Raw genomic sequence first — 25,163 nt, 5'->3', positions numbered from 1 at the left:
AGATTAACCCTGGAGTGATAAATGAGCACATGATGATGTGCAAGTAGAGATACTGGTGTGCAAAATAACAGAAATGTAAATAAAATAAAAAACAGTATTTTTATTTATTTTATTTATTTTACCGTTATTTTACCAGGTAAGTTGACTGAGAACACGTTCTCATTTGCAGCAACGACCTGGGGAATAGTTACAGGGGAGAGGAGGGGGATGAATGAGCCAATTGTAAACTGGGGATTATTAGGTGACCATGATGGTTTGGGGGTCAGATTGGGAATTTAGCCAGGACACCGGGGTTAACACCCCTACTCTTACGATAAGTGCCATGGGATCTTTAATGACCTCAGAGAGTCAGGACACCCGTTTAACGTCCCATCCGAAAGACGGCACCCTACACAGGGCAGTGTCCCCAATCACTGCCCTGGGGCATTGGGATATTTTTTAGACCAGAGGAAAGAGTGCCTCCTACTGGCCCTCCAACACCACTTCCAGCAGCATCTGGTCTCCCATCCAGGGACTGACCAGGACCAACCCTGCTTAGCTTCAGAAGCAAGCCAGCAGTGGTATGCAGGGTATGGGAGTGAGGTAGGTAGATTGGGTCTGCTATTTACAGATGGACTATGTACATCTGCAGCGATCGGTTAGCTGCTCAGATAGTTGATGTTTAAAGTTGGTGAGGGAAATAAGTCTCTAAGTTGGCTGTCTTTGTTAGGAAGAAATAGTCTTCACACAGTTCGCAACGAGCCAGGCGGCCCAAACTGCTGCATATACCCTGACTCTGTTGCAAGAGAAGTGACACAATTTACCTAGTTAAAATAAATTCATGTTAGCAGGCAATATGAACTAAATATGCAGGTTTAAAAATATATACTTGTGTATTGATTTCAAGAAAGGCATTGATGTTTATGGTTAGGTACACGTTGGAGCAACGACAGTCCTTTTTCGCAAATGCGCACCGCATCGATTATATGCAATGCAGGACACGCTAGATAAACTAGTAATATCATCAACCATGTGTAGTTAACTAGTGATTATGATTGATTGATTGTTTTTTATAAGATACGTTTAATGCTAACTAGCAACTTACCTTGGCTTCTTACTGCATTCGCGTAACAGGCAGGCTCCTCGTGGAGTGCAATGTAAGGCAGGTGGTTAGAGCGTTGGACTAGTTAACCGTAAGGTTGCAAGATTGAATCCCCGAGCTGACAAGGTAAAAATATGTCATTCTGCCCCTGAACCCACCGTTAACCCACCGTTCCTAGACTGTCATTGAAAATAAGAATGTGTTCTTAACTGACTTGCCTAGTTAAATAAAGGTGTAAAAAATATATATATATATATTTTAAAAAATCCGCCAAATCGGTGTCCAAAAATACCGATTTCCGATTTGTTATGAAAACTTGAAATTGGCCCTAATTAATCGTCCATTCCGATTAATCGGTCGACCTCTAATCTGAACCACAGCAGCATAGCTTTCCTGTGGGGTTTAGGTGGCCTGTCTTGAGCTCACTAGTTGATATAATGTGGGGATTCAATGTAAAAGCATATATCACTGATTGAGCGACAGGCTCATCATGTAAATGTTGGATTTCCTTTCTCTTCCTAAATGGAAGTTTGACAGTGGTTCTGCCTGCCATTCTCTGGTCTGTCACTCTTTGTTAGTTTGGGTCTGTGTGTGAATGAGTGTCTGCTTCAGCGTGGAGTCACTTCCATCAGCAGGAAGTTGGAACCATAGAACACTGCACCTTACAATAGATTTCTCCCCAAGTTGATGTCTTGGCACTTCTGGCAAGTGCCACAAAAGAAAGAGCGAACAATGATCATTTGGCCCCGTCGTAGCAATTCCTGTCCACCTGCTCTTTCTTTTATTCACCACAAAGAATAGGCTGAGCAGATCAATTAAATGCCAGGTGCAATTGTGGTATGAGATTGTCCAGTAAGATGATTTTGTCCTTCTTTAATGAACCAGGCCAATTATTAAGGTGCGGAGGGGGGAAATAATCATTTAAAAGAAATGTCAGCTACAAAGTGGGTTCATTTGGTTTGCCCTTCCCTGTCTACCCTGTGGTGGCATTTTTCTGCTTTACCAAATGAGGAGAGTTACAAACTTCACACACCAGTCAGAGTTATACTTAAACAACATATTTTTTAATAAGAGCTTTGCAATAGCCTTTTTGACTTTCAATGATGCGCTATCTCTAATGAACCATTTAAAAGTGACTACAGAAAAAGACAATATCTTTATAGCCAAGATACAACCCTCTCAACCTACATGACGAACCACAGATCTTAGGAACTCTTCACAAAGGGACTTTTAATTGAGAAAGGAGTATGCCTTAGCCAGATAGCATTCGCTATAAAATATCGCTCAGTCTGGTCTCTAAAACGAGGTTCTAATCTCGTTCCTGGTACTTCATAGTACAAAAAATCAACTCATCCAATGGCATATATCAATTATCAACTCTAGATACTCCCATCTCAAGTAAACCCCCTCTTGACCCCACTCCTGGACAAGCGCAATGAGGGGAGTGAGCCTCTAGGTCATACACTATCCCAGCATAAGTGCAACATCAGAGAGCAAATACAATGTTCCCAGACACTGCCATACTCCTCCCCCCAATGGGAAAAGGAGGGAGTGACTGGCGCACAGACATGGTGGAGACAAGTACTTGGTTCCCCATTAATCATGCCATCCCTTCACATGGTTTAAGAATAGGTAAAGACACATTCACATATGAAGACAATGTTCCATTCTGTCCTCTTCCCTTTCAGATATTCTGCATAGCACCAGGGACATGTGAAAGACAAGCCTGACCTCTCCCCTCTCTGGGCCCCAAGTGACTGAGCCCTAGCTGAGGGAAAAGTGCAACTGCCAACACTATAGTCCAAAAGGATACATTCTAATGACAAGTATTTCACATAAGCAAATTATGCAAATTAAACATCTTAATTATCTATGTTACCCAACTAATTCTGATTCATCTGCCACACCCCCCACAAGTTTTTACTCTGAGCCATTGAGGTATCTGGGGAGGTGTTAAGAGGTTTCAGCAGTTTGCATTGAATCTATTTCTCCATCTCTGTGCTTATACGTCTCATTGCCTATGTTTTTGTCAATGTCCTGTGTGTGTGGGAGCATTTATTGAATCGGTGTGTGACTGTGTGGAGGAAGTGAGTTAATGTCCCGTGCGTGTGAGTGCATTTGGCGAGTGTACTGAGTGTACATATAATGACTTAAAGGAACAACTCACCCATATCTATATAGATTTTTTTTAAGGGCAGGATCAGCTTTAATATTGCGGATGGATTGTTGCGTCCATCAATGTAATTGTCTGCATCATTTCCAATCCCCCATATATCTTTGGGGTACATACATACCTACGTACGTAACATTTCGATGGCAATAATAAATACATATGCCGATAGTGAACAACCTTGTTTTACTCCTCTTGACAGTTTAAAACTTTCTGAGATGTAGCCATTATTTACTATTTTACACCTAGGGTTACTATACATAACTTTAACCCATTTTATAAGAGATTCTCCAAAATTGAAATATTCTAGGCATTTATATATAAACTCCAGTCGTACTTTATCAAAAGCCTTTTCAAAATCAGCTATAAAAACCAAGCCTGGTTTCCCCGATATTTCATAGTATTCTGTTATTGTTTCCAGTATTTTTTCTTCTATTATCTCCAATGTATCGTCCATGTAAAAACCTGTCTGATTAGGATGAATAATATCTGACAATACCGTTTTAATTCTATGCGCCAAGCATTTAGCTATAATTTTTGCATCACAACACTGAAGTGTAAGAGACCTACAATTTTTAAATGGACTGAATCTTTATATATACCACTTGGATCCTGTTTCAGTAATAATGAAATCAGACCTTCTTGTTGCGTGTCTGATAATCTACCATTTATATAGGAGTGGTTAAAACATGCTAAAAATGGTCCTCTGAGTATATAAAAAAAAGTTTGGTATACTTCCACTGGTATGCCATCCAGCCCTGGAGTTTTCCCGGACTTAAAGGCTTTAATTGTATTAAGAAATTCCTCCTCTGTAATTTTGCCTTCACATGAGTCTTTCTGCACAGATGTTAATTGTACATTATTAATAGGGAAAAAATCCAAACAATTAGCTTCAGTTAGTGGAGATGGAGGAGACTGAAATGAAAACACACACAGTACTTCCTCTTTCAAAATATCATTCAGTGAATCATGCATGACTCCATTTGTAACAAGTTTCAATACATTTTATTAGGCAGCATTTCTATTTTGAAGATTGAAAAAGAATTTGGTGCATTTTTCACCCATTTTTGAATGTTATGTCGTATTTGTGCATATCCTGGCGACGTTCTATTGATTCCAGGAGTCATTTCATGTATTTGAGCTAATCGCCATTAAAAACTCATCATACAGGCTGTATTTCTATACTATTCAACTTTTAGTCTATGCCGCTCTGACATTGCTCGTTCCATACATTTATATATTCTTAATTCCATTCCTTTACTTAGATTTGTGTGTATTGGGTATATGTTGTGAAATTATTTGATATTACTTGTTAGATATTGCTGCACTGTCGGAACTAGAAGCACAAGCATTTCGCTACACCCGCAATAACATCTGCTAAATGTGTATGTGAGTTGATTTTGATTTCTGCCCGCTTGAACAGTGAATAACTCAGATACATGAAAACATGAAATGACCCCGGGAATCAATAGAACATCACTCCGAGATGCATAAATACGACATAACATTCAAAATGGGTGAATCATTCCTTTTAAGTTTTAGTCAGCTGAAGTGTAGATATATCACATGTAAAATGTTTTCCCCTGTTAACGTCTCCAAGGGAGGTGTTACGCACTTCACATCCTTAACCGTTGGTCAGGTCAAGCAGAGTCTCCACAGTGTCTAGGGCGGAATGTTCACTCAGTGTAATGGATCCTGTGTCTCTTTGCTGGAGTTGTTATGGTTTGCCTGGCCAGGGTGCATCTCTCTCTCCAGGAACACATGAGAACACCAGGCAGTGGAGTGACGGTTCATGTAGAGTTCACAACAAAACCTGTGATTGAACCGAGTGCCCTGGAATTACTACAGCTTTTATGGCTGGTCTTCCTTCACCCCCCCATCTCTTTCTTACTCTCCCCTCTTCCTCTCCCACCCTAACCCTCTATCTCCATCTCTCTCTTCCTGCTGGATGTGTTTAGTTGTTCCTTTTCTCTCCAGCTGCACTGATGACCACTCTCATGAATGCACTGTGTAGTCCACACTCCCCCATTTCAAAATGGCTGCTTATGCAACTGATTTCATAACTCAAGTGTTTGCTGTGTGGTGGTGTGTGGGTGTGGTGGTTTAAAGTACACAGTGTGGTTTGATTATTTGACTTAATTTGGGTTCTTTGCTTGTGTTCTTCCCTAGGTCTGCTGATGTAGTTTATTTTTCTTAGCTGCCTCTTGCTGTGTTCTGACGGCTTAGTTATGCTGGGGGAAGCGTTAAATCGCCAACGTTGTGTGAGAGGCTTCATAGCTGTAGAGTTTTGCAAGCGATGTCTAACAGCACTCAGAGCTCCCATGTTTCCATTAATGTGGAAATAAATGTGATGCTCGTCCCTGGGCTAAAGTGTGTGTGTGTACGACTGTTTGCGTGCATACACTAATATATGTGTGTGTTTTACCAGACACCAGTGGGTGGCCCAGGGGGCCCCAGGTCGCATAGCTGCTCCTCTCTCTGCCATGGTCTGTCACTCTTTGGCAGTACCAGATGGGATGTGGTGAGGTTCCCTTTGCTGCTGCACCTGGGGCTGTACAAGATGGAGCCATCAGTAGCACAAACAGAAACACAGCCTGTTGACTGCAGCATCAGAAAGGACATTTTCCATCAGCATTTCTGCCGACATCAGTGTAAAGGGAAAGACAATCAATGCTGACCTGTGTTGAGGTGGTGGCTTTGCATTGTCAAATGCCGTAATCTCATGTTCACTCTATCTACATGAAGAAGCATGAAAATGCTGCTAATATGAGGAGGAGAGTCTCATGCATAAGTCATGAATGGACATTTGTCTTGTAAATGGATTACTGTATGTCAACAATGTGGTCAAACATGACCTTTGACTCTACTTAAAATACCTCCTCGCCTCGGTTGACGGAGCACTAGTCTACTGTTTTATTTTTGGCAGCTCTCTGAATGCCAAACGATTCTGTATTTACATTTCTCAATGTCATGCTATTTCTTTTAGCTTTGACGTCTTGCAAACTCTTGCGTAGTTTCAGACCTTGAATGAGATTAAAAGGGTAGGTAGCATAAACGTAAGCACATGCAACATATTCATTTTCGTAAGTATCATATCAGGTCCCAATGCAAAGTTACACCTCACTTTAATTATTTTTTGTTATTACATAAAACCGAAGAATGCCAATATATTTTTTGCGGGTCTTGACATAATCTGGAGTACCTGGCAAACCAGCCTATTCCCAACAATGTAAACTCCCAACAGAAATAACTTCAAATGTATCACTTCAAAGTCAACCAAATCTTTTGCACTCATGAATCCAATAGCGATGTAGTGAGGTAAATCCAAAGTAGATAGATTCCAGAGACCGGAATTGGGCACAGGAGATGAGGAGAGGAGTCAACAGTAAGACAACGATTGAAGGCTCCAGGCAGATGGAAATTATCCCAACCGCACAGTCCGCTACTGTAGCTCGCTAGTACTAAACCAAGGTTGAAAAACTCTGGTATCCTTCTTCATAGAGAACAGGTCATGGTTGTTTACATCCCACCTCCTCGTGATTGGTGGATTGTAGCTCACCACTGCAGAAACTCGAGCTAGCTAACACAGAGTAGATTCTCCATAGGATGTTGAGAAATAGTGCATTGTGGGTAGTTTTGAAGATATCTGAAAATAAGTTAAGAAACATGTAAAAATGCTAAAACCAGTGGAGGCTGCTGAGGGGAGAACGGCTCATAATAATGTCCGGAACAGAGTAAATGGAAGGGCATCAAACACATAGAAACCATGTGTTTGATGTATTTGATACCATTCCGCTCCAGCCATTACCACCAGCCCGTCTTCCCCAATTAATGTGCCACCAACCTCCTGTGGCTTAAACATAACTATGTTTGTTGTTATAGGTAACCATCTCGTGACTAGAACTAAGTTGCTTAGTCTTTAACCACACATTTACTTTGGTGAGTAAAAACTCCTGCTTCCTGCCCTTTAACGCACCAATTAAACCACTTTGACATGTTTGTCCAAGACTCAGCTTTTGTTTGCCTGGAATTGCTGACACCAGTGGTCAACATCTCTCTTTTCGCAGAAACAATGTGTTACTCTTTCTTTCTTCCAGTGTCTTGTTTGCTCAGCTCAGGACTTGATTGAGATAGAATTTCTGTTAAATATATTTAATAAATTAATATTGTAGGAAGACTGTGTTGGAGCTGCCAGACTGAGTTTCTTTTCTAAGGGGTCTGCAGTGTTCCAAGGAGTGTGTGGGGCATACAGTACGGAGAACCCAGTCCTTTAATAAAATCAGGAGGAGGCTGACAACAGCAGAAAGTGATTTCTGTTGGCATGGAGTCCCCATGCAGCTAGCTCTAAGGCTGCGTTTACACAGGCAGCCCAATTCTGGTCTTTTTTTCCACTAATTGGTCTTTTGACCAATCACATCAGATCTTTTCACATCAGATATTATTCAAAGCTGATCTGATAGGTCAAAAGACCAATTAGTAAAAAATTGGAATTGGGCTGCCTGTCTAAACACAGCGTTAAAGAGGCCAGAACACAATGGAGTCCTAATGAAGAGCAGATGTGATGGGGCCCACCACCAGGACTGAGTTAGCAGGAGGTGCCTATTAGTCTGGCATTGCTTTAACAGACCGACCCTCCAATCTCAGTTTTCCTCTGTCTAAACAGAGGTCTAACATTCGGATCCAGAGCCAGTCGTTGTTTAGCTCATAATGGATTGGGTCAGGTTCCGGTTAGGGAGAACTGATCCTAAATCAGCTGTTCATGATATAGAGTGACTTGCCTGCAGATGGAGATATCAGTGGTGTGGTCAGCTCTGGAGAAACTGGAAGCAGCTCTCCATCATAGTGCCAGGACACATTGATTTATCTGGCTCTGTGAATGAAACTATTGTCTGTCTGTCGCTCTCTCTCGAAAGTAGATTTCCAGTGTCTTCAGAAAGTCTTCATACACTTTGGCTTATTCCACATTTTCTTGTGTTACAGCCTGAATTGGGGCACCTTAAATTACATTTTGGATTTTGAATCAGATGGCTCATTCATCACAAAGCACACTGATATGGCAAACTAATTGAATGACTTTTTCATTGGCAAGATAAGCAAACTTAGGGATGATATGCCAGCAACAAACGCTGACACTATACATCCAAATATATCGGACCAAATTATGAAAGACAAGAATTGTACTTTTGAATTCCGTAAAGTCAGTGTGGAAGAGGTGAAAAAAGGATTGTTGTCTATCAACGATGACAAGCCACCAGGTTCTGACAATCTAGATGGAAAATTACTGAGGATATTAGTAGACGATATTGCCACTCCTATTTGCCACATCTTCAATTTAAGCCTACTAGAGAGTGTGTGCCCTCAGGCCTGGAGGGAAGCTAAATTCATTCCGCTACCCAAGAATAGTAAAGCCCCCTTTACCGGCTCAAATAGCCGACCAATCAGCCTGTTACCAACCCCTAGTAAACTTCTGGAAAAAGTTGTTTGACCATATACAATGCTATTTTACAGTAAACAAATTGACAACGGAATTTCTGCATGCTTATAGGGAAGGACACTCAACAAGCACAGCACTTACACAAATGACTGATGATTGGCTGAGAGAAATTGATGATAAAATTATTGTGGGGGCTGTCTTGTTAGACTTCAGTGCAGCTTTTGACATTATTGATCATAGTCTGCTGCTGGAAAAATGTATGTGTAATGGCTTTACACCCCCTGCTATAATGTGGATATAGAGTTACTTGTCTAACAGAACACAGAGGGTGTTCTTTAATGGAACCCTATCAAATATAATCCAGTTAGAATCAGGAATTCCCCAGGGTAGCTGTTTAGGCCCCTTGCTTTTCATTTTTTTACTAACGACATGCCACGGACTTTAAGTAAAGCCAGAGTTTCTATGTTTGCAGATGACTCAACACTATACACCTTAGCTACTACAGTGACTGAAATGACTGCAACACTCAACAAAGAGCTGCAGTTAGTTTGAGTGGGTGGCAAGGAATAAGTTATCCTTAAATATTTCTAAAACTAAAAGCATTGTATTTGGAACAAACCACTCACTAAACCTCAACTAAATCTTGTAATTTATCATGTGGAAATTGAGCAAGTTGAGATGACTAAACTGCTTGGAGTGACACTAGATTGTAAACTCATGGTCAAAACATATTGATGCAGTAGTAGCTAAGATGGGGAGAAGTCTATAATAAAGCGATACTCTGCCTTCTTAACAACACTATCAACAAGGCAGGTCCTACAGGCCCTAGTTTTGTCGCACTTTGAGTACTGTTCAGTTGTGTGGTCAGGTGCCACAAAAAAGGACTCAAGAAAATTGAAAGTGTCTCAGAACAGGGCAGCACGGCTGGCCCTTGGATGTACACAGAGAGCTAATATTAATAATATGCATGTCAATCTCTCCTGGCTGAAAGTGGAGGAGAGATTGACTTCATCACTACTTTTATTTATGAGAGGTATTGACATGTTGAATGCACCGAGCTGTCTAAACTGCTGGCACACAGCTCGGACACGCATGCATACCCCACAATACATGCCACAAGAGGTCTCTTCACAGTCCCCAGAACAGATTATGGGAGGCACACAGTACTACATAGAGCCATGACTACATGGAACTCTATTCCATATCAAGTAACTGACGCAAGCAGTAAAATTAGATTAAAAAAAACACCTTATGGACCAGCAGAGACTGTGAAGCCACACAAACATTGGCACAGACACATGCGCACGCACGCACGCACGCACGCACGCACGCACGCACGCACGCACGCACGCACGCACGCACGCACGCACGCACGCACGCACGCACGCACGCACGCACGCACGCACGCACGCACGCACGCACGCACGCACGCACGCACGCACGCACGCACGCACGCACGCACGCACGCACGCACGCACGCACGCACGCACGCACGCACGCACGCACGCACGCACGCACGCACGCACGCACGCACGCACGCACGCACGCACGCACGCACGCACGCACGCACGCACGCACGCACGCACGCACGCACGCACGCACGCACGCACGCACACACACACACACACACACACACACACACACACACACACACACACACACACACACACACACACACACACACACACACACACACACACACACACACACACACACACACACACACACACACACACACACACACACACACACACACGATAACATATGCACTAAACATACACATGGATTTTGTACTGGAGGTATGTGGTAGTGGTGGAGTAGGGGCCTGAGGGCACACAGTGTGTTGTGAAATCTGTGAATGTATTGTAATGTTTTAAAATTGTGTAAACTGCCTTAATTTAGCTGGACCCCAGGAAGAGTAGCTGCTGCTTTGGCATCCATAATACATGGGGATCCATTATAAATACAAATTCAAAATAGATTAAATAAAATCAGAATCTCACCCATCCACACACAATATTCTATAATGACAAGTTGAAAACATGTTTTTAGCAAATTAAATACAGAAATCTAATTTACATAAGTATTCACATCACTGAGTCAATAGTTTGTAGAAGCACCTTTTGGCAGCGATTATGGCTGTGAGTCTTTTTGTGTAAGTCGCTTAAGAGCTTTCCACACCTGGATTGTGCAACATTGGCCCATAATTATTTTTAAAAAATCTTCAAGCGTTGTCAAATTGGTTGTTGATCATTGCTAGACAACCCTTTTCAGGTCTTGCCAGTGTCTGGTGGAAAGCAGACTGAACCAGGTTTTTCTCTAGGATTCTGCCTGAGCTTACCTCCCGTCCGTTTCTTTTTTATCCTGAAAACTTTCCAGTCCTTAAGGATTACAAGCCTACCCATCACATGATGCAGCCACCACTATGCATGAAAATATGGAATGTCTGCTTTTTTTCTACCAATAGGTGCCCTTCTTTGCAAGGCATTGGACAACCTCCCTGGTATTTGTGGTTGAATCTGTGTTTGAAATTCACTGCTTGACTGAGGGACCTTACACATATTTGTATGTATGGTACAGAGAAGGTAGTCATTAAAGAATCATGTTAAACACTATTATTGCACACAGAGGGAGTCCATGCAACTTATTATGTGACTTGTTAAGCAAATGTTTACTCCTGAATTTACTTAGGCTTGCCATAACAAGAGGGTTGAATACTTCTTGACTGAAGACATTTCAGCTTTTCATTTTTTATTCATTTGTAAACATTTTGAACAACATAATTCCACTTTGGCGTTTATAGGGTATTGTGTGTGTGTGTGTGTGTGGGCCAGTGACACAAATTCTGGCTGTAACACAACAAAATGTGGAAAAATTCAAGAGCTGTGAACTTTCTATATGCCTAATCATAGAATTACGTAGACCTAAAGAATCCATATTCATTTAATAGGATCTCTATGGGCCTAATAGTAAAGATTAGTTGTTTAACTTGAAATGTATTAGCCTATCTTTTGAATATAGCATAAACAGGCTATTTATTTGTCAACTTGACTATAATTAGTAGATACATGCAGCTTCACTCCGGTCATTACTTGATGCAGCTTCTCTCCGGTCATTACTTGATGCAGCTTCTCTCCGGTCATTACTTGATGCAGCTTCTCACCGGTCATTACTTGATGCAGCTTCTCTCCGGTCATTACTTGATGCAGCTTCTCTCCGGTCATTACTTGATGCAGCTTCTCTCCGGTCATTACTTGATGCAGCTTCTCTCCGGTCATCACTTGATGCAGCTTCTCTCCGGTCATTACTTGATGCAGCTTCTCTCCGGTCATTACTTGATGCAGCTTCTCACCGGTCATTACTTGATGCAGCTTCTCTCCGGTCATTACTTGATGCAGCTTCTCTCCGGTCATTACTTGATGCAGCTTCTCTCCGGTCATTACTTGATGCAGCTTCTCTCCGGTCATTACTTGATGCAGCTTCTCTCCGGTCATTACTTGATGCAGCTTCTCTCCGGTCATCACTTGATGCAGCTTCTCACCGGTCATTACTTGATGCAGCTTCTCTCCGGTCATTACTTGATGCAGCTTCTCTCCGGTCATTACTTGATGCAGCTTCTCTCCGGTCATTACTTGATGCAGCTTCTCTCCGGTCATTACTTGATGCTCGTCTAGAATATTAAATAAAGCCTTGCTCGCCAGAATGATGTCATAAATCCAATGCATCCTCAACAACCTAGCTGACATTGGTAAAGTTCTCTTTCATTTCTGCTTCTCTCACGGAGTGAGGACGTTTAGGGATCAGGGAGATTTCCAAATGACATTTAAGGAAGGAAATTGAAAGCTGTGAAAAAGATCCAACATTTTTATCATAATATTTCAGTTATCTTGGATGCATATATTATGTGGTTGAAAATGAAATACTGTCAGGCTTTAATGTCACTGAAAGAAATGACACTTTAGGCTACACAACAGGTCCCTAAACTCGCATTAGCATTCTCTCAAAATATATAATAAAAATAAAAAACTTTTATTTAATTAAGCAAGTCCGTTAAGAACAAATTCTTATTTACAATGACGGCCAAACCTGGACGACACTGGGCCTATTGTGCGCCGCCCTATGGGATTCCCAATCATGGTCGGTAGTGATACAGCCTGGATTCGAATGAGGGTGAATGTAGTGATGCCTCTAGCACTGAGATGCAGTGCCTTACACCGCTGCGCCACTCAGGAGCCCCCACTCGAGGAATACTTAATTCGTCAGGAGTTCATATTAGAATAGGCTATATGTGAGGCCTCCAATCAGTGTCCAGACTTCAGTTACTTTTTCAACTATTAGGCTACTCCCCTCAAAAATAGTTCCAACATCCATACAGTGCTATTTGATAAATGCAATGAGACATCACTTACAAAACACAAAAATAATATTCTGTGATTATCCTTCATTAGGCCTACACAAGTCTTGTAACCTGAATTGATGTGTAGGCTGCACTGCTGTCCTTGTTCCTCTCGGTCTCCGTCACTCATCTCTGCCTTGTGGAACCACACTGCATTTTGGAGTATATTCTATTTGCACATTTTTGGTAATGATACATAGAGTCCAAGAAACTATAGGTTAGTACACTATGTTTAATTACTGTGATAGGCTGATGTTTTTTTCTTTTGCTGTAACAGACCATTCCAACTTTCTATTTCTCTCTCTCTATTTCTCTATCTCTCTCTCTCTCTCTATTTCTCTCTCTCTATTTCTCTCGCTATCTCTGGTGTCACACGTGGACCCAATTTTCCACGTTGAAATTATGTGGTGTGCCCAGTGGTTAGTGTGTTTAGGATTTTACTTATCTGTGTAAAATATATGCCATTCAGGGAATATTTTTAGACCAAGATACTGTTAACCTACACACGGCTGTTAAGTTAAACCTTCCTATGTAATTGTTCCACTGTGGGCTGGGTGTAAACTGTGGGTAATAATAGTAGTAGAACAATAAGAATGGTCTATTTCTGCTCGCACACAGACCATCCAACTTCATCACACACACACACACCCACCCTACCTGGGGCGGCAGGTAGCCTAGTGGTTAGAGCGTTGGGCCAGTAACCAAAAGGTTGCTGGATCGAATCCCCGAGCTGACAAGGTAAAAATGTCCATTCTGCCCCTGAACAAGGCAGTTAACCCACTATTCCCCGGTAGTCCGTCATTGTAAATAAGAATTTGTTCTTAACTGACTTGCCTAGTTAAATAAAGGTAAAAAAAATAAATATATATATATAACTTGTGTTAATTTTTCTGGATTATGTTTGTGTTGTTATTGTAGCGCTAGATATTACTGCATTGTTGGAGCTAGAAACATAAGCATTTCACTGCACCTGTATAACACCTGCAAATCTGTGTACGTATGATTTGACACACACGTACACACTGCTGTAATGAGTATTTATGTCTTCACAATCACGCCTGCATCATCAGTGAATTGGTAGAGCAGCATTTAAAGTCTGGTGGGCTCTATCTCACTCACACTAATGCAGGCACCCACACACACACACACACACACACACACACACACACACACACACACACACACACACACACACACACACACACACACACACACACGTGCAAGCAGGCACGCATTAGACTATATATTTTTAGCATGAAGCACATGATGCAGCCATATTTTGGCTTTCAGTTAATTTAAGACCTATTTGCCATGTTGTGACTATACAGTATATCACTATAAACATATTTGTCCTCTTATGCACAGTCTGAACCACTCTGCCACTGAGGAGTTTTACCCACTAATCACCACTGCAAAGCTTTCTCTGTTTTAGTTTTCTATTCTCAAGCTGTATTCTACTTCCACTTCTTCTGAATGTTTTTCACATTGTGGGTAATTGGATTCAGCAGCATCTCAGCCTTGTTCTTTTCTCTGGCAGTTGGACATATTGGTAATATTAATGAGGAAAGTGAGGCCTGTGGGATGAGACCTAAGGGAAAGCTACAGGCCTCATCTCATCCCTGTCAGCCATGGATCCCACCGCTGACACCAACCCTTCACACACTGGATCAGATGGGATTAACGGGATCCTGGAAAGCCTGCGATTGTCTGGTGCTTAGTTTAGATTTCACTGTCCAGATAAGAGAGGGTTACTCTGATTTGGGTGGTGGTTCCCCACATGCCTTATTTTCACCTGAGCAGAGGCTATATAGGGTTGCAGTTTGTTTTTATCCACTTTACACAGGTGCAGGTTTGACATTTGCTGTGGAAATCTCATGTCAGTTGTCATTGAACCAGAGTCTGGTGGGTGTAGTGATGTTGCCAGAATGGAGGAGGATGTGAACTTGTTCAGCTGAAAACTCATATGTTCATATAAGAGAGTGATGAATGTGTTTTCAGAAAAGCACACTATCTAGGAACCCATAGATTCAGATAGCTATTTGATCATAAGATTTCTGAGAAAACCATGGTTTTAGTGTCATGTGTGACATTCTAGAAAGTCCCACAGGAAAACCTCTGGTGATGAGATAAGATTCACTAATCACCTGTCTATATGAAGGTACCTGCTTTTACAAGGAACTTGTTTTCTCTGTCAGCAAGTACAGTATTACACACTAGTGTCCAGGGATGGTATTCTTCAGAGGAAATGCAGGGAGGGCTATTTTTATATTGTGAATATATGAATAACACTGCAACTTCTTAGAGGCTGGAAGCTCAGAAGAGAATTCATTGTATTCTCATGTGTATCAAACACCTTTTTCATGTTTATACGTGTGTGTGTGTGCGTGTGTGATGGCGACAGGCATGCCTGTGCACATTACATTCCCGCTCATGTTCAAGCCCTGCTCCCTTGTGCGCTCCAAAATTAATTTGGCTAAGACTTGCCCCTGTTTTTCTAGAGATTTGAATGTTGTATAAACGCAGATCATTGCTGTCCATATTGCTATGATGTTGCTGAGTTATCTGTGTAACTCCAGTCTATATTCCTTCAGTATGTGGTGAATTTATTTTGAGTGCCAACTTTGATGTATTGGTTACCGCTTTTCAGAACTCGTTCACGTGTGTGCGTTCTGTACGTGCGCGCTCTGTACGTGCGCGTTCTGTACGTGCGTGTACACTCGTGGTTGCTGGAGAAGCACGTGCCCCTTTTCCCCCACGGTTTCTTTCGTTGTGTCAATTGATTATTTTGTTTATTGAGATCTCTGCAACTTCAAAATGTACCAACGCAAATCAGAAAGGCCTTTGTAATGTTGTGATGATTATTCATCTGCTCTAGACATACTATATTTTCGTGCAGATCTGTGACCACTCAGCAGCCTGTCTTTTTTTTATTTTTACCATAAACCTGTTTTGAATATTCATAAGCTATCATTTGACTAAAGAGAGCCAAATGCAGTACCTCTGTTTGACTGCATCATGTGCTTCATGCTTTCCACAACACTCAATTGGGTTTCTCTGAGATTTCACGCTGACGTACAAGGGTATTGGTTCAGGCAGAGGGTGTATGGAGGGGCTGGTTAGATACGATTCTATTAACTTTAGCCTGACCTTATTTTAGAAAAGAATGTAAAAGCGATGTGATTTCTGTTCCCGGGTTCTGCCGATGAATGAATTGCTGGTGTGACGCTGCTGGACCGTGAAGAGGTGTTGGAGACGTACAAACATCAATCTCTTTTCTTACAGTCCCATTTACTCTATCCTTCATGATTTCTATTCCTAATAAAGGATGGTCAAGGTTATTTACACAACGGGTCATTCTTCTCCCCATTGTCCTCACTCTGAGACACACACACATACACACACACACAACATACATGCTCACACACACTCAAAATCATGCAGTGATTATGATAATATCCTCCCTCAATCTTCACCCTCTTACAATGCTGATGTATCATACAGTATGTACACACACATTGTCCCTGTCAGCAGGAGCGTGATAACAGATCTGTCCATCCCCCACTAGCAGACAGCCAAAGGACCACTGCTCCTGTACCTGTGTGTATGAGGGAACAAGGCAGCAGTCACCCATTGGGTAAATGATTCATTTATCATTGTCTATTCGCAGGGCTGCAATAGCCTGGGGGAGATGGGTGTTTTGTGTGCGTGGTATGCAGCTACAGTACCACATCTCTTTAAAGGCTACGCTACAGTGAGGGAGTGGTCCTGCTCTGTACCCAAAGAAAACAGTTGTCTTTAACAGTGTATTGAGGACATTGTATAACACTTGAGAGATGAGGTCACTGTCAGCTGACTGGGAACTGTCACTAAGCTCTTTGTCCACTATGCTAGAGCTGTGTTTTTGTGTGTGTGCATGCGTATACTTACCCTTGTGCTTTGTGTGAATGTTTTCACAATCTTGGGCCCTCTCTTTATGTTGAAGAATGCATTTTCTGTTATCCTGAGTTTGGAGTGTTGTTATTGGTCAAACAATATAGGGGCACATGACTGTGTGCTTTATTGACACCTCATGATGGTTGCAGAGTCACCAAATATGTAACTATGTGCATCTGCCTATCAGTTCTCTGTATTCATTGTTTATAGAGACATTTGAAGAATGTATTAATCTAAGGAATGGTTGCTGGAGATGCACAAGTACTAAAAAACATTAGCGGGGAAAAAAGAGACCTTTAAAACATTAGATGGCGATGTGATTGAAAGTATTCTTATCTAAAATGACCACCCGTTAGGATACAGATCACACAAGATACAGTACATTGGTCTTTGATGGTGCATTGAACTCTTCATCTATTCCAACAAAACACACAGTTAACAACAAAAAACACAAGACATATAGTAAACTTCTCCAGTTACTGCTTGCAGAAATCAAAAGAACAAAAGCCTCCCACATAGTCTCATTTGACACTTTATTCTCTGTATATTTTCCTCACTTGAGCCTGAACTGTGGACCTGCTCGTCCTCCATCTGGTCAGACTAGGTCTAGATTGTATCAGTGTTCAGGGTCTCTCTCTGATACCCGTACACTCTAGCACCTGGCTGTATGAAGGAGGTTATCTGACTGGTCCTGTTTACCACTTCTCTCCTCTTTTCCCATGCAGTCTCTCTCAACTCATTGAATTTGATTAAGAGCCCTTGTGCAGAGTGGGAGCAAGGCTTTGATCTGCTCCTAGCAGACGGACAGGTCAGTGAGAGCTCTTTGAGAGGGACAGGTGTGCTCAGGACCCTGAACACAGCCCAGGAGAGAAGAAACATGAGAGCGCTCAGACTCCTTTATTTCCGGCTGTATGTGTTGGTTGTAGCAGAGGATGAGTACTGTAGATAAATGGAAATCTGCTCATCATGAAAACGTTGCTAAGTTTGTTCAGTAAGGAAAGTAGGAGAGAAGGCAGTCTGACTCAGCGAGAGCAGAGAGTTGAGTGTGACAGAACGGTGAGGTCACAGGATGTTGTAGGAGGAACCAGGATAGTTCTCTGCAGGATGACTGCTTTGCTCCAACGATCCACCGCCTTTCATATTGGACTAGAGGTGTTTTGACTGGAGGTCAGATAGATCAGCATATATACTTGCTGGGGTTTCACTATTTTAGAGCGCTATGATAGGCTATGTCTTGTCCTTCCCTGTCCTCTTCTGCAATACATGCAGTATTTGGCACAGTCTCTTCCTCTCCCACTCTGTCTGTGTGTCCTTGTGATTAGTCAAGTGAAACCGATAGGGATTTTCCGAGAGAGAGGGTTAGTGGCCTGGGCATTAAGATGTGTGCTGTTGAGAGAGAGAGTTTCTTTTTTTGCCTATGCTACCTGAGGGACAGGCGTTTCTAGTCTGACGTGTCAAGGGATTCACTCCTCCGGCCACTGTACATCTGTCTGCTACACACGATCAATTACTCACTCAGAGGAGATGAATATTTCCAAACGGTTTACTAGAGACCATACCTTCACCATACCACCTCCACCATACCACCTCCACCATAGCACCTCCACCACCCTACCACCTCCACCATACCACCTCCACCATACCACCTCCACCACCATACCACCTCCACCACCATACCACCTCCACCACCATACCACCTCCACCATACCACCTCCACCATAGCACCTCCACCACCATACCTCCACCACCATACCTCCACCACCATAGCACCTCCACCATACCTCCACTCCTGCACCTACCATACCTCCACTCCTGTCTGCCTTTTACTGCGTCTGCTCTTGTGGAATTCCAAAAGGAGCAGGAGCAATTTGTTTAAAGCCTGCTCGTCTCCCTGTGTTGGGTGGGAGAGCGAGACTGCTGTCCCACTGGGCATAGATGTCATTCTAATGTCTGATTTTGCTTAAAATGTTGGTTGAGTTGTCAACTAACGTGAATTCAACAAAATATGGCATGCCATTGGATTTGGATTGAACATTGGGTGAAAAAAATAGGAAATTCTCTTACATCGACTTTCAATCAGTTGTCCACTTTGATTCAAAGTCATCACATTACATTTTTTGGTGAAAGAAAATGATGCTGATTCAACCAGTTTCTGCCCAGTGGGATGTTGTTGGTCATACTGGACCCTGCTAGACAGTCTGCTGCTGGCCTAGTCTTCTAAAGCTACCTCACTGTGCATCTCGCTGTTCACGGTGTCATGCAGTCTTGCGTGTGCATTTTGAGTGGCTCTGGTTTTCTAAGGGTTGGCAAAATAAATGAATGGACCTTCACGCTCCACCCACAGTCTAGTTCTAGTAGTGTTTGATGCTCACAGGGTTCAGACCACTCTTGGCGATAGGCCTGAATGTGGTCAGACTGGCGCATCACTGAAGTCTAAAAAGACGGTCCTTCAAAGGCTCTTCATGAAATGATGGATGAAACCGTCCATGTGATTGTCCAGGTTTAACACTGAAGGAAAGAACACATGCCTATTCATTTACTGTTAGATTTGTCATTCTACTCGTCACAGTCTGTATCCTGCATGGAAGACAGGATGTATTGGACCTTTTGATGTCTCCGGCATGGCTGCAGGTGGTCAGTAATATATTCCTCCCAGGCTCCCAGTAGAAAACACACACCTACACAATATCTCTCTCCCACAGACTGACATTAGACCAATCGGATAAGATTTTCATCTGAAAATTTGAGCTTGTTGGTTGTAGTCCGCTTGGATGGGTAAGAGCTGTGTAGTACGGCAATCTGAGCTCTGCCTTTCAGATTAATATTTATATTCCAATCCTGGGTTTAATGCGAGATTGAGAGAGATGATAACGAGAGCGAAAGAGAGCTAGAACGAGAGAGAGACGCAAACATAACCTGGTGACTCACTCACATGGCCGTGTTCCTGTTTTCTTGCACCGGACGTAGCCAACCCGTTTCCCCTTCTATATCGGTGGTATTTGGAAGCATGCCTCCTAGGAGTCAGGTTGGGCTGCAATCTGTCTGTTTTAATCACATGGAGACATCACGTTCGGCCCTCTAGGGCCCTGATCCAACTCCGGTCATGAGTGGTGTAATGTAGAGTTGTTTGTCTTGGCCTGGCTCAGACAGCCTGTACATAGTGTCTTTGTGTCTGTCTGTCTTTGTGTCTGTCTGTCTCTCGCTGTGTGTGTGTGTGTGTGTATGTTCCCCTGCCACAGGCCCTGACCTGGTTGTCCTGAATGCCAGATGGGTTATACTGTCTGTAATCAGCACTTAGCTCCCAGCTCAGACACGCAACGCAATGCAGCTTAGTTTGGGTTTTTGCTAGTGTAGTCTGTCTCTGACTGTCTCTCTGTCTGATTTTTTCTCCCTGTTTCTGTCTTTGTCTGACTCTCTGTCTCTCTGTTTGACTCACTCTGTCTCTGTCTGTCTCGGTCTACCTGACTGTCTGTCTGACTCTCTCTGTCTGACTCTCCCTCCTTTTAATTCCCTGGAGATGCCTCTAAAAATGATGTATTATTAATAATAATAAGTAAATTCCGTGTTATATTCCCATCTGTCACTTAGTTCCACTTGGTAGTGGGTTGGTTGACTTGGCTCCATGCTGAATGTACTTTCTGCATCAGGGATGGGCAACTCCTCGTGGGCCGGAGTGGTGGCATGCCTTTCCCCCATCCCTAGCAAACACAGCTGATTTAACTAATTGCATTTTAAACAGAAGATCATGATTAGTTGATTATTGGAGTAAGGTGTGTTCGCTGGTGCCCTGGGCATAAGAGACACCAATCAGGCCACAGAGGACTGGAGTTGCCTATCCATACCCTGCATCATTCCAGAGCACTTCTCTTAATGCATTTTCTTCTGTGCATTAAGGTTGTTGTTGTCATCTACATTACATGTTGTGGCATAAGGTCATTGTCATAAGGTCACTGCTGATGTGTGAATAAGAGACAGTCGCTGCCCCTCGTCACACAAGCACACAGATATGTTTGTTTTACTCTCCTTGAAGCGACCAAACAATTGATTCTCATTAAAAATCCTATTTACCCTAACTCTTAACCAAGCCCTAAACTTTACCTTAATCCCAAAACCCTAATTCTAACCGTAACGCCTAAACTTAAAATATCATTTTTCCTTGTGGGGACCAGCAAAATGTTCCTTGTTTTACTTCTGGTCCCCACAAGGATAGTAAAACAAACACCACACACACACACACACACGCACGCACGCACGCACGCATGCACGCACACACACACACACAGTTTTGTTGGATGGTTTGTTGTCAAGGCTGATACCAGGAAGTGATGTGGCTGGGTGCCAGTGTGACCACAGTGTCCCAGGCTCCCAGCAGTGACAATAATATATCAGATAATGGTGACTTGCGCTTTGTTTAACCCATGTCAATATCCTGAAGACATCAGCTCCTGGCTCTCCTTCAGTAGTCTTCCATTTTGTCCCATTACGTCAGGGTGACCAGAGAATAGCATTGTCTAATAGTCTCTGTGTGGCTGTAGATGGAGGTGTTGTCCAGTAAACAAGACAGATGCTTTCTGAATGGGAGAGCTAATGATTTCCTATAACACTTGTGGTTTCAGTGTAATTGGTTGAGATGGACGTTGGGATTCTTTTTCAGTTAAGGACCCCTTAAAGCAGACTCATATCTGTCCCTCAATTCCTCATTTGAGATGAGGAATGCTGTCATTGTGGCCACATTTAGAGAACGCCACTGCACACACAAACAGACGCTAGCACGCACGCACACACACACACACACACCCCCACACACATTTACCAGACGCTCTTATCCAGATCAACTTACAGGAGCAATTAGGGTTGAATGCTCAAGGGCACAGCAATAGGTTTTTGACCTAGTCGGCTCGGGATTCGAACCAGCGACCTTTCGGTTATTGGCCCAACACTCTAACCGCTAGGCTTCCTGCCACACCTCAGACAATACTCATTGACAGGAAATGTACAGTAGCTGAATCACGGTGATGTGCTCATATGCAAGCCATTGCTAACTCGCGTTAGCATATTGACTGAAAGTCTATGCGACCATCATGCGTACTGTTCCCATACACTTCCAGTCATTGGCCTAACGCTAGTAAGCGTTTACGCTAACGCATGTTAGCAACTTCCTTCAGACTGCATGCAGAGACATAAAATGGTATCGATGAGTTCATCTGATTATATGGGTAAGTAGGGGAAAAAGGCTTCATTCACAAAATCTTGCACTGTTCATTTAAAGGCCCACCTCAGAGGAAGTTGCTGGACCTATTTCGAGTAATTCCTGTCCTAGAGCGGAAATTCATGTTTAGGTTCCAGCTCAAAGACTGATGCATGCTGCTAATACATATTCAGAAATTGGGAGTGGGAACATTGTGGTGTAGTAGAGAAATAACAACATTTAGGCCACTGACAGGTGTCAGTGGAACTAGCTAGCATGATAACTTTCATTACCTAGCTAAGGTTATGTCAGCACCATTTCAGTTTCGACTACCATAATAATTAAGACTGTCATAATAATTATTTCAGAAAAAGATTAGCATCCTACCTGTCAATAAATGAGTTTCAGCTAAGCTATGCCTATACCAGTTGTTGACGTTGTCTGACTCTTGCCATTTGACAGTGGGAGAAAAAGTACTCAATTGTCATACCTGAGTAAATGTAAAGATAACTTAATAGAAAATGACTCAAGTAAAAGTGAAAAGTATTTGGTTTTAAATGTACTTAAGTATCAAAAGTAAATGGAACTTCTAAAATGTACTTAAGTATCAAAAGGACAAGTATAAACCATTTCAAATTCCGTATATTAAGCAAACCAGACGGAACAATTTTCTTTCTTTTTATTGACGGATAGCCAGGGGCACACTCCGACACTCAGACATAATTTACAAACGAAGCATTTGTGTTTAGTGAGTCCGCCAGATCAGAGGCAGTAGGGATGACCAGGGATGTTGATAAGTGTGTGATTTTGACCATTTTCTTGTCAAAATGTAATGAGTACTTTTGGGTGTCAAGGAAAATGTGTGGAGTAAAAAGTACATTATTTTCTTTAGGAATGTAGTGAAGAAAAAGTAAAAGTTGGCAAAAATATAAGTAGTAAAGTACAGATACCCCAAAAAACTACTTAAGTCGTACTTTAAAGTATTTTTACTTAAGTACTTTACACCACTGCCTTTTTGATAATTCCAGTGAAATCGTGTCGGATTCCAGACGTCATTAATATTTGGACATGCACAGGGACATGATCAAAATAGCTATATTCTTTGTTCTCTCTTAATTTCTGCAAGCTAGCTAGCGTTGTCTAAATTGTGCAGCTATATATCAATGCATTGTCTAAATTGCAGCCACGAATCCGCCATAGAAAAAGAAAGAATATAACCTCTGGTAGTATGGATAGCCTAACTAGTGAACGGGTTGGAGTGTTTTATTGAATTAATGTGCACGTTTTTTTTGCATGGCCTGGTACCCTGTGAGGGTGGAGATCTCTATTTAGGATCAATGGAATGGTTGAAAATGAGCAAACCCTGCATCGAGGCCATGCAAAACTAATTTGCCTAAAACGTTAGTGGTGGGGTGACGGGGGGAGCGGGGTTTACCATTTGTATAAAATTGTTATATTTTATTTCTATGCAGACTAGCTCAAAAATAAGTGAAACTTGACAAAGTTTCATATACACTAGATTGGGATATTTTGCGGGTAAAAAATGTGAGGTGCAAAAACATCACTTTGACCCCCCCCCCCATTTTAATTTACTCTATGGTAAGGCGCCCAAGTGTAGGGTGGTCACTAATTAACACAGCCACAAAGTTATAAACCCTGTCTATTTCTACTTTCTCTTAAAATCTGATTTTTAAACCTGACTCTCACCTTTACCCTAACCAGACTGCTAACCTTACCCTAACCAGACTGCTAACCTTACCCTAACCAGACTACTAACCTTACCCTAACCAGACTACTAACCTTACCCTAACCAGACTGCTAACCTTAGCCTAACCAGACTGCTAACCTTAGCCTAACCAGACTGCTAACCTTAGCCTAACCAGACTGCTAACCTTAGCCTAACCAGACTGCTAACCTTAGCCTAACCAGACTGCTAACCTTAGCCTAACCAGACTGCTAACCTTAGCCTAACCAGACTGCTAACCTTAGCCTAACCAGACTGCTAACCTTAGCCTAACTAGACTGCTAACCTTAGCCTAACCCAGTGTTTCCCAAACTCTGTCCTGGGGACCCCAAGGAGTGCACGTTTTGGTTTTTGCCCTAGCACTACACACGCTGATTGTAATAATCAACTAATCATCAAGCTTTGAGGACCGAGTTTGGGAAATGCTGGCCTAACCCTAACCATAAAGTAAGATCAAAGCTAATTTTTGTTTTCAGGAATTTGTACGATATAGCCAATTTTGACAATATCTGGCTGTTTTATCTAGTGGAATCCCAAGTGTAGGCTACAGAGAAAAGCTGTTTGGCTCTCAGACGACTCGCAAATAGGAAGAATTTCCAGCAGTTGTTTCTGCTTAATAAACATTGCCATGCTGGTGGGTGGTAACATTGAAATAAAACCCAGCCCTGAAACAAAATGTAGGCTGAAAAGAATTGGCATGTCATCTCATAGGAAAAGACACGTAAGACTCACGAAAACACCCAAAGTCACACATTCTAATTTGTTACTTGAAGCACAACTACTTCATACTTTGACTAAAACAATTACTCATTGACTTATATTGTTGTGCAAAATGGTTGGTAAGCTCTGGCCATCGTCTTTTAGCTTGAAAAAGTGGATTTTATTAACATTTTTTGGAGTGGTTGCAAATATTTAGCAGTGGTAGGCCACCGCTGCTAAATGAATATAGGGGAAACACTGCTATACCCTATAACCTCCCCCTCTGTGAGCTATCTGTTCGTCCATCTTCCTCCATTTTTTAATTGTTGCTTTTCACTCTTTGCCAGGTTAACAGAGCCATCAGGTTCCCTCACAGATGGACCTATCAACTACAAGTACAAGACTAAGTGCACCTGGCTGATCGAGAGCTAGTAAGTAGCTCTTTCTCTCTTTCCTCTGTTCATACCCTCTTCTATCTATATTCTGTACAGTATGCATTCATTTTTAGACTGATGTGT

General features: G+C 42.3%; 1 protein-coding gene across 2 annotated transcripts in view; it reads left to right on the top strand.

Moving 5' to 3' along the window:
- Positions 1-25,163, top strand: part of LOC129836447 (attractin-like protein 1) — a 331,683-nt gene that overhangs the window by 20,784 nt on the left and 285,736 nt on the right. For both annotated transcript variants that reach the window (XM_055902623.1, XM_055902622.1), the window contains exon 2: positions 24,993-25,076. In XM_055902623.1, coding sequence (XP_055758598.1) covers positions 24,993-25,076 — 84 coding nt within the window. The remainder of the gene's footprint in view (positions 1-24,992; positions 25,077-25,163) is intronic.

This window comes from Salvelinus fontinalis, chromosome 37, assembly GCF_029448725.1.
Source record: "Salvelinus fontinalis isolate EN_2023a chromosome 37, ASM2944872v1, whole genome shotgun sequence".
In the NCBI taxonomy this organism is placed as follows: Eukaryota; Metazoa; Chordata; class Actinopteri; order Salmoniformes; family Salmonidae; genus Salvelinus; species Salvelinus fontinalis.
This window is presented reverse-complemented; position numbering and strand designations above follow the sequence as displayed.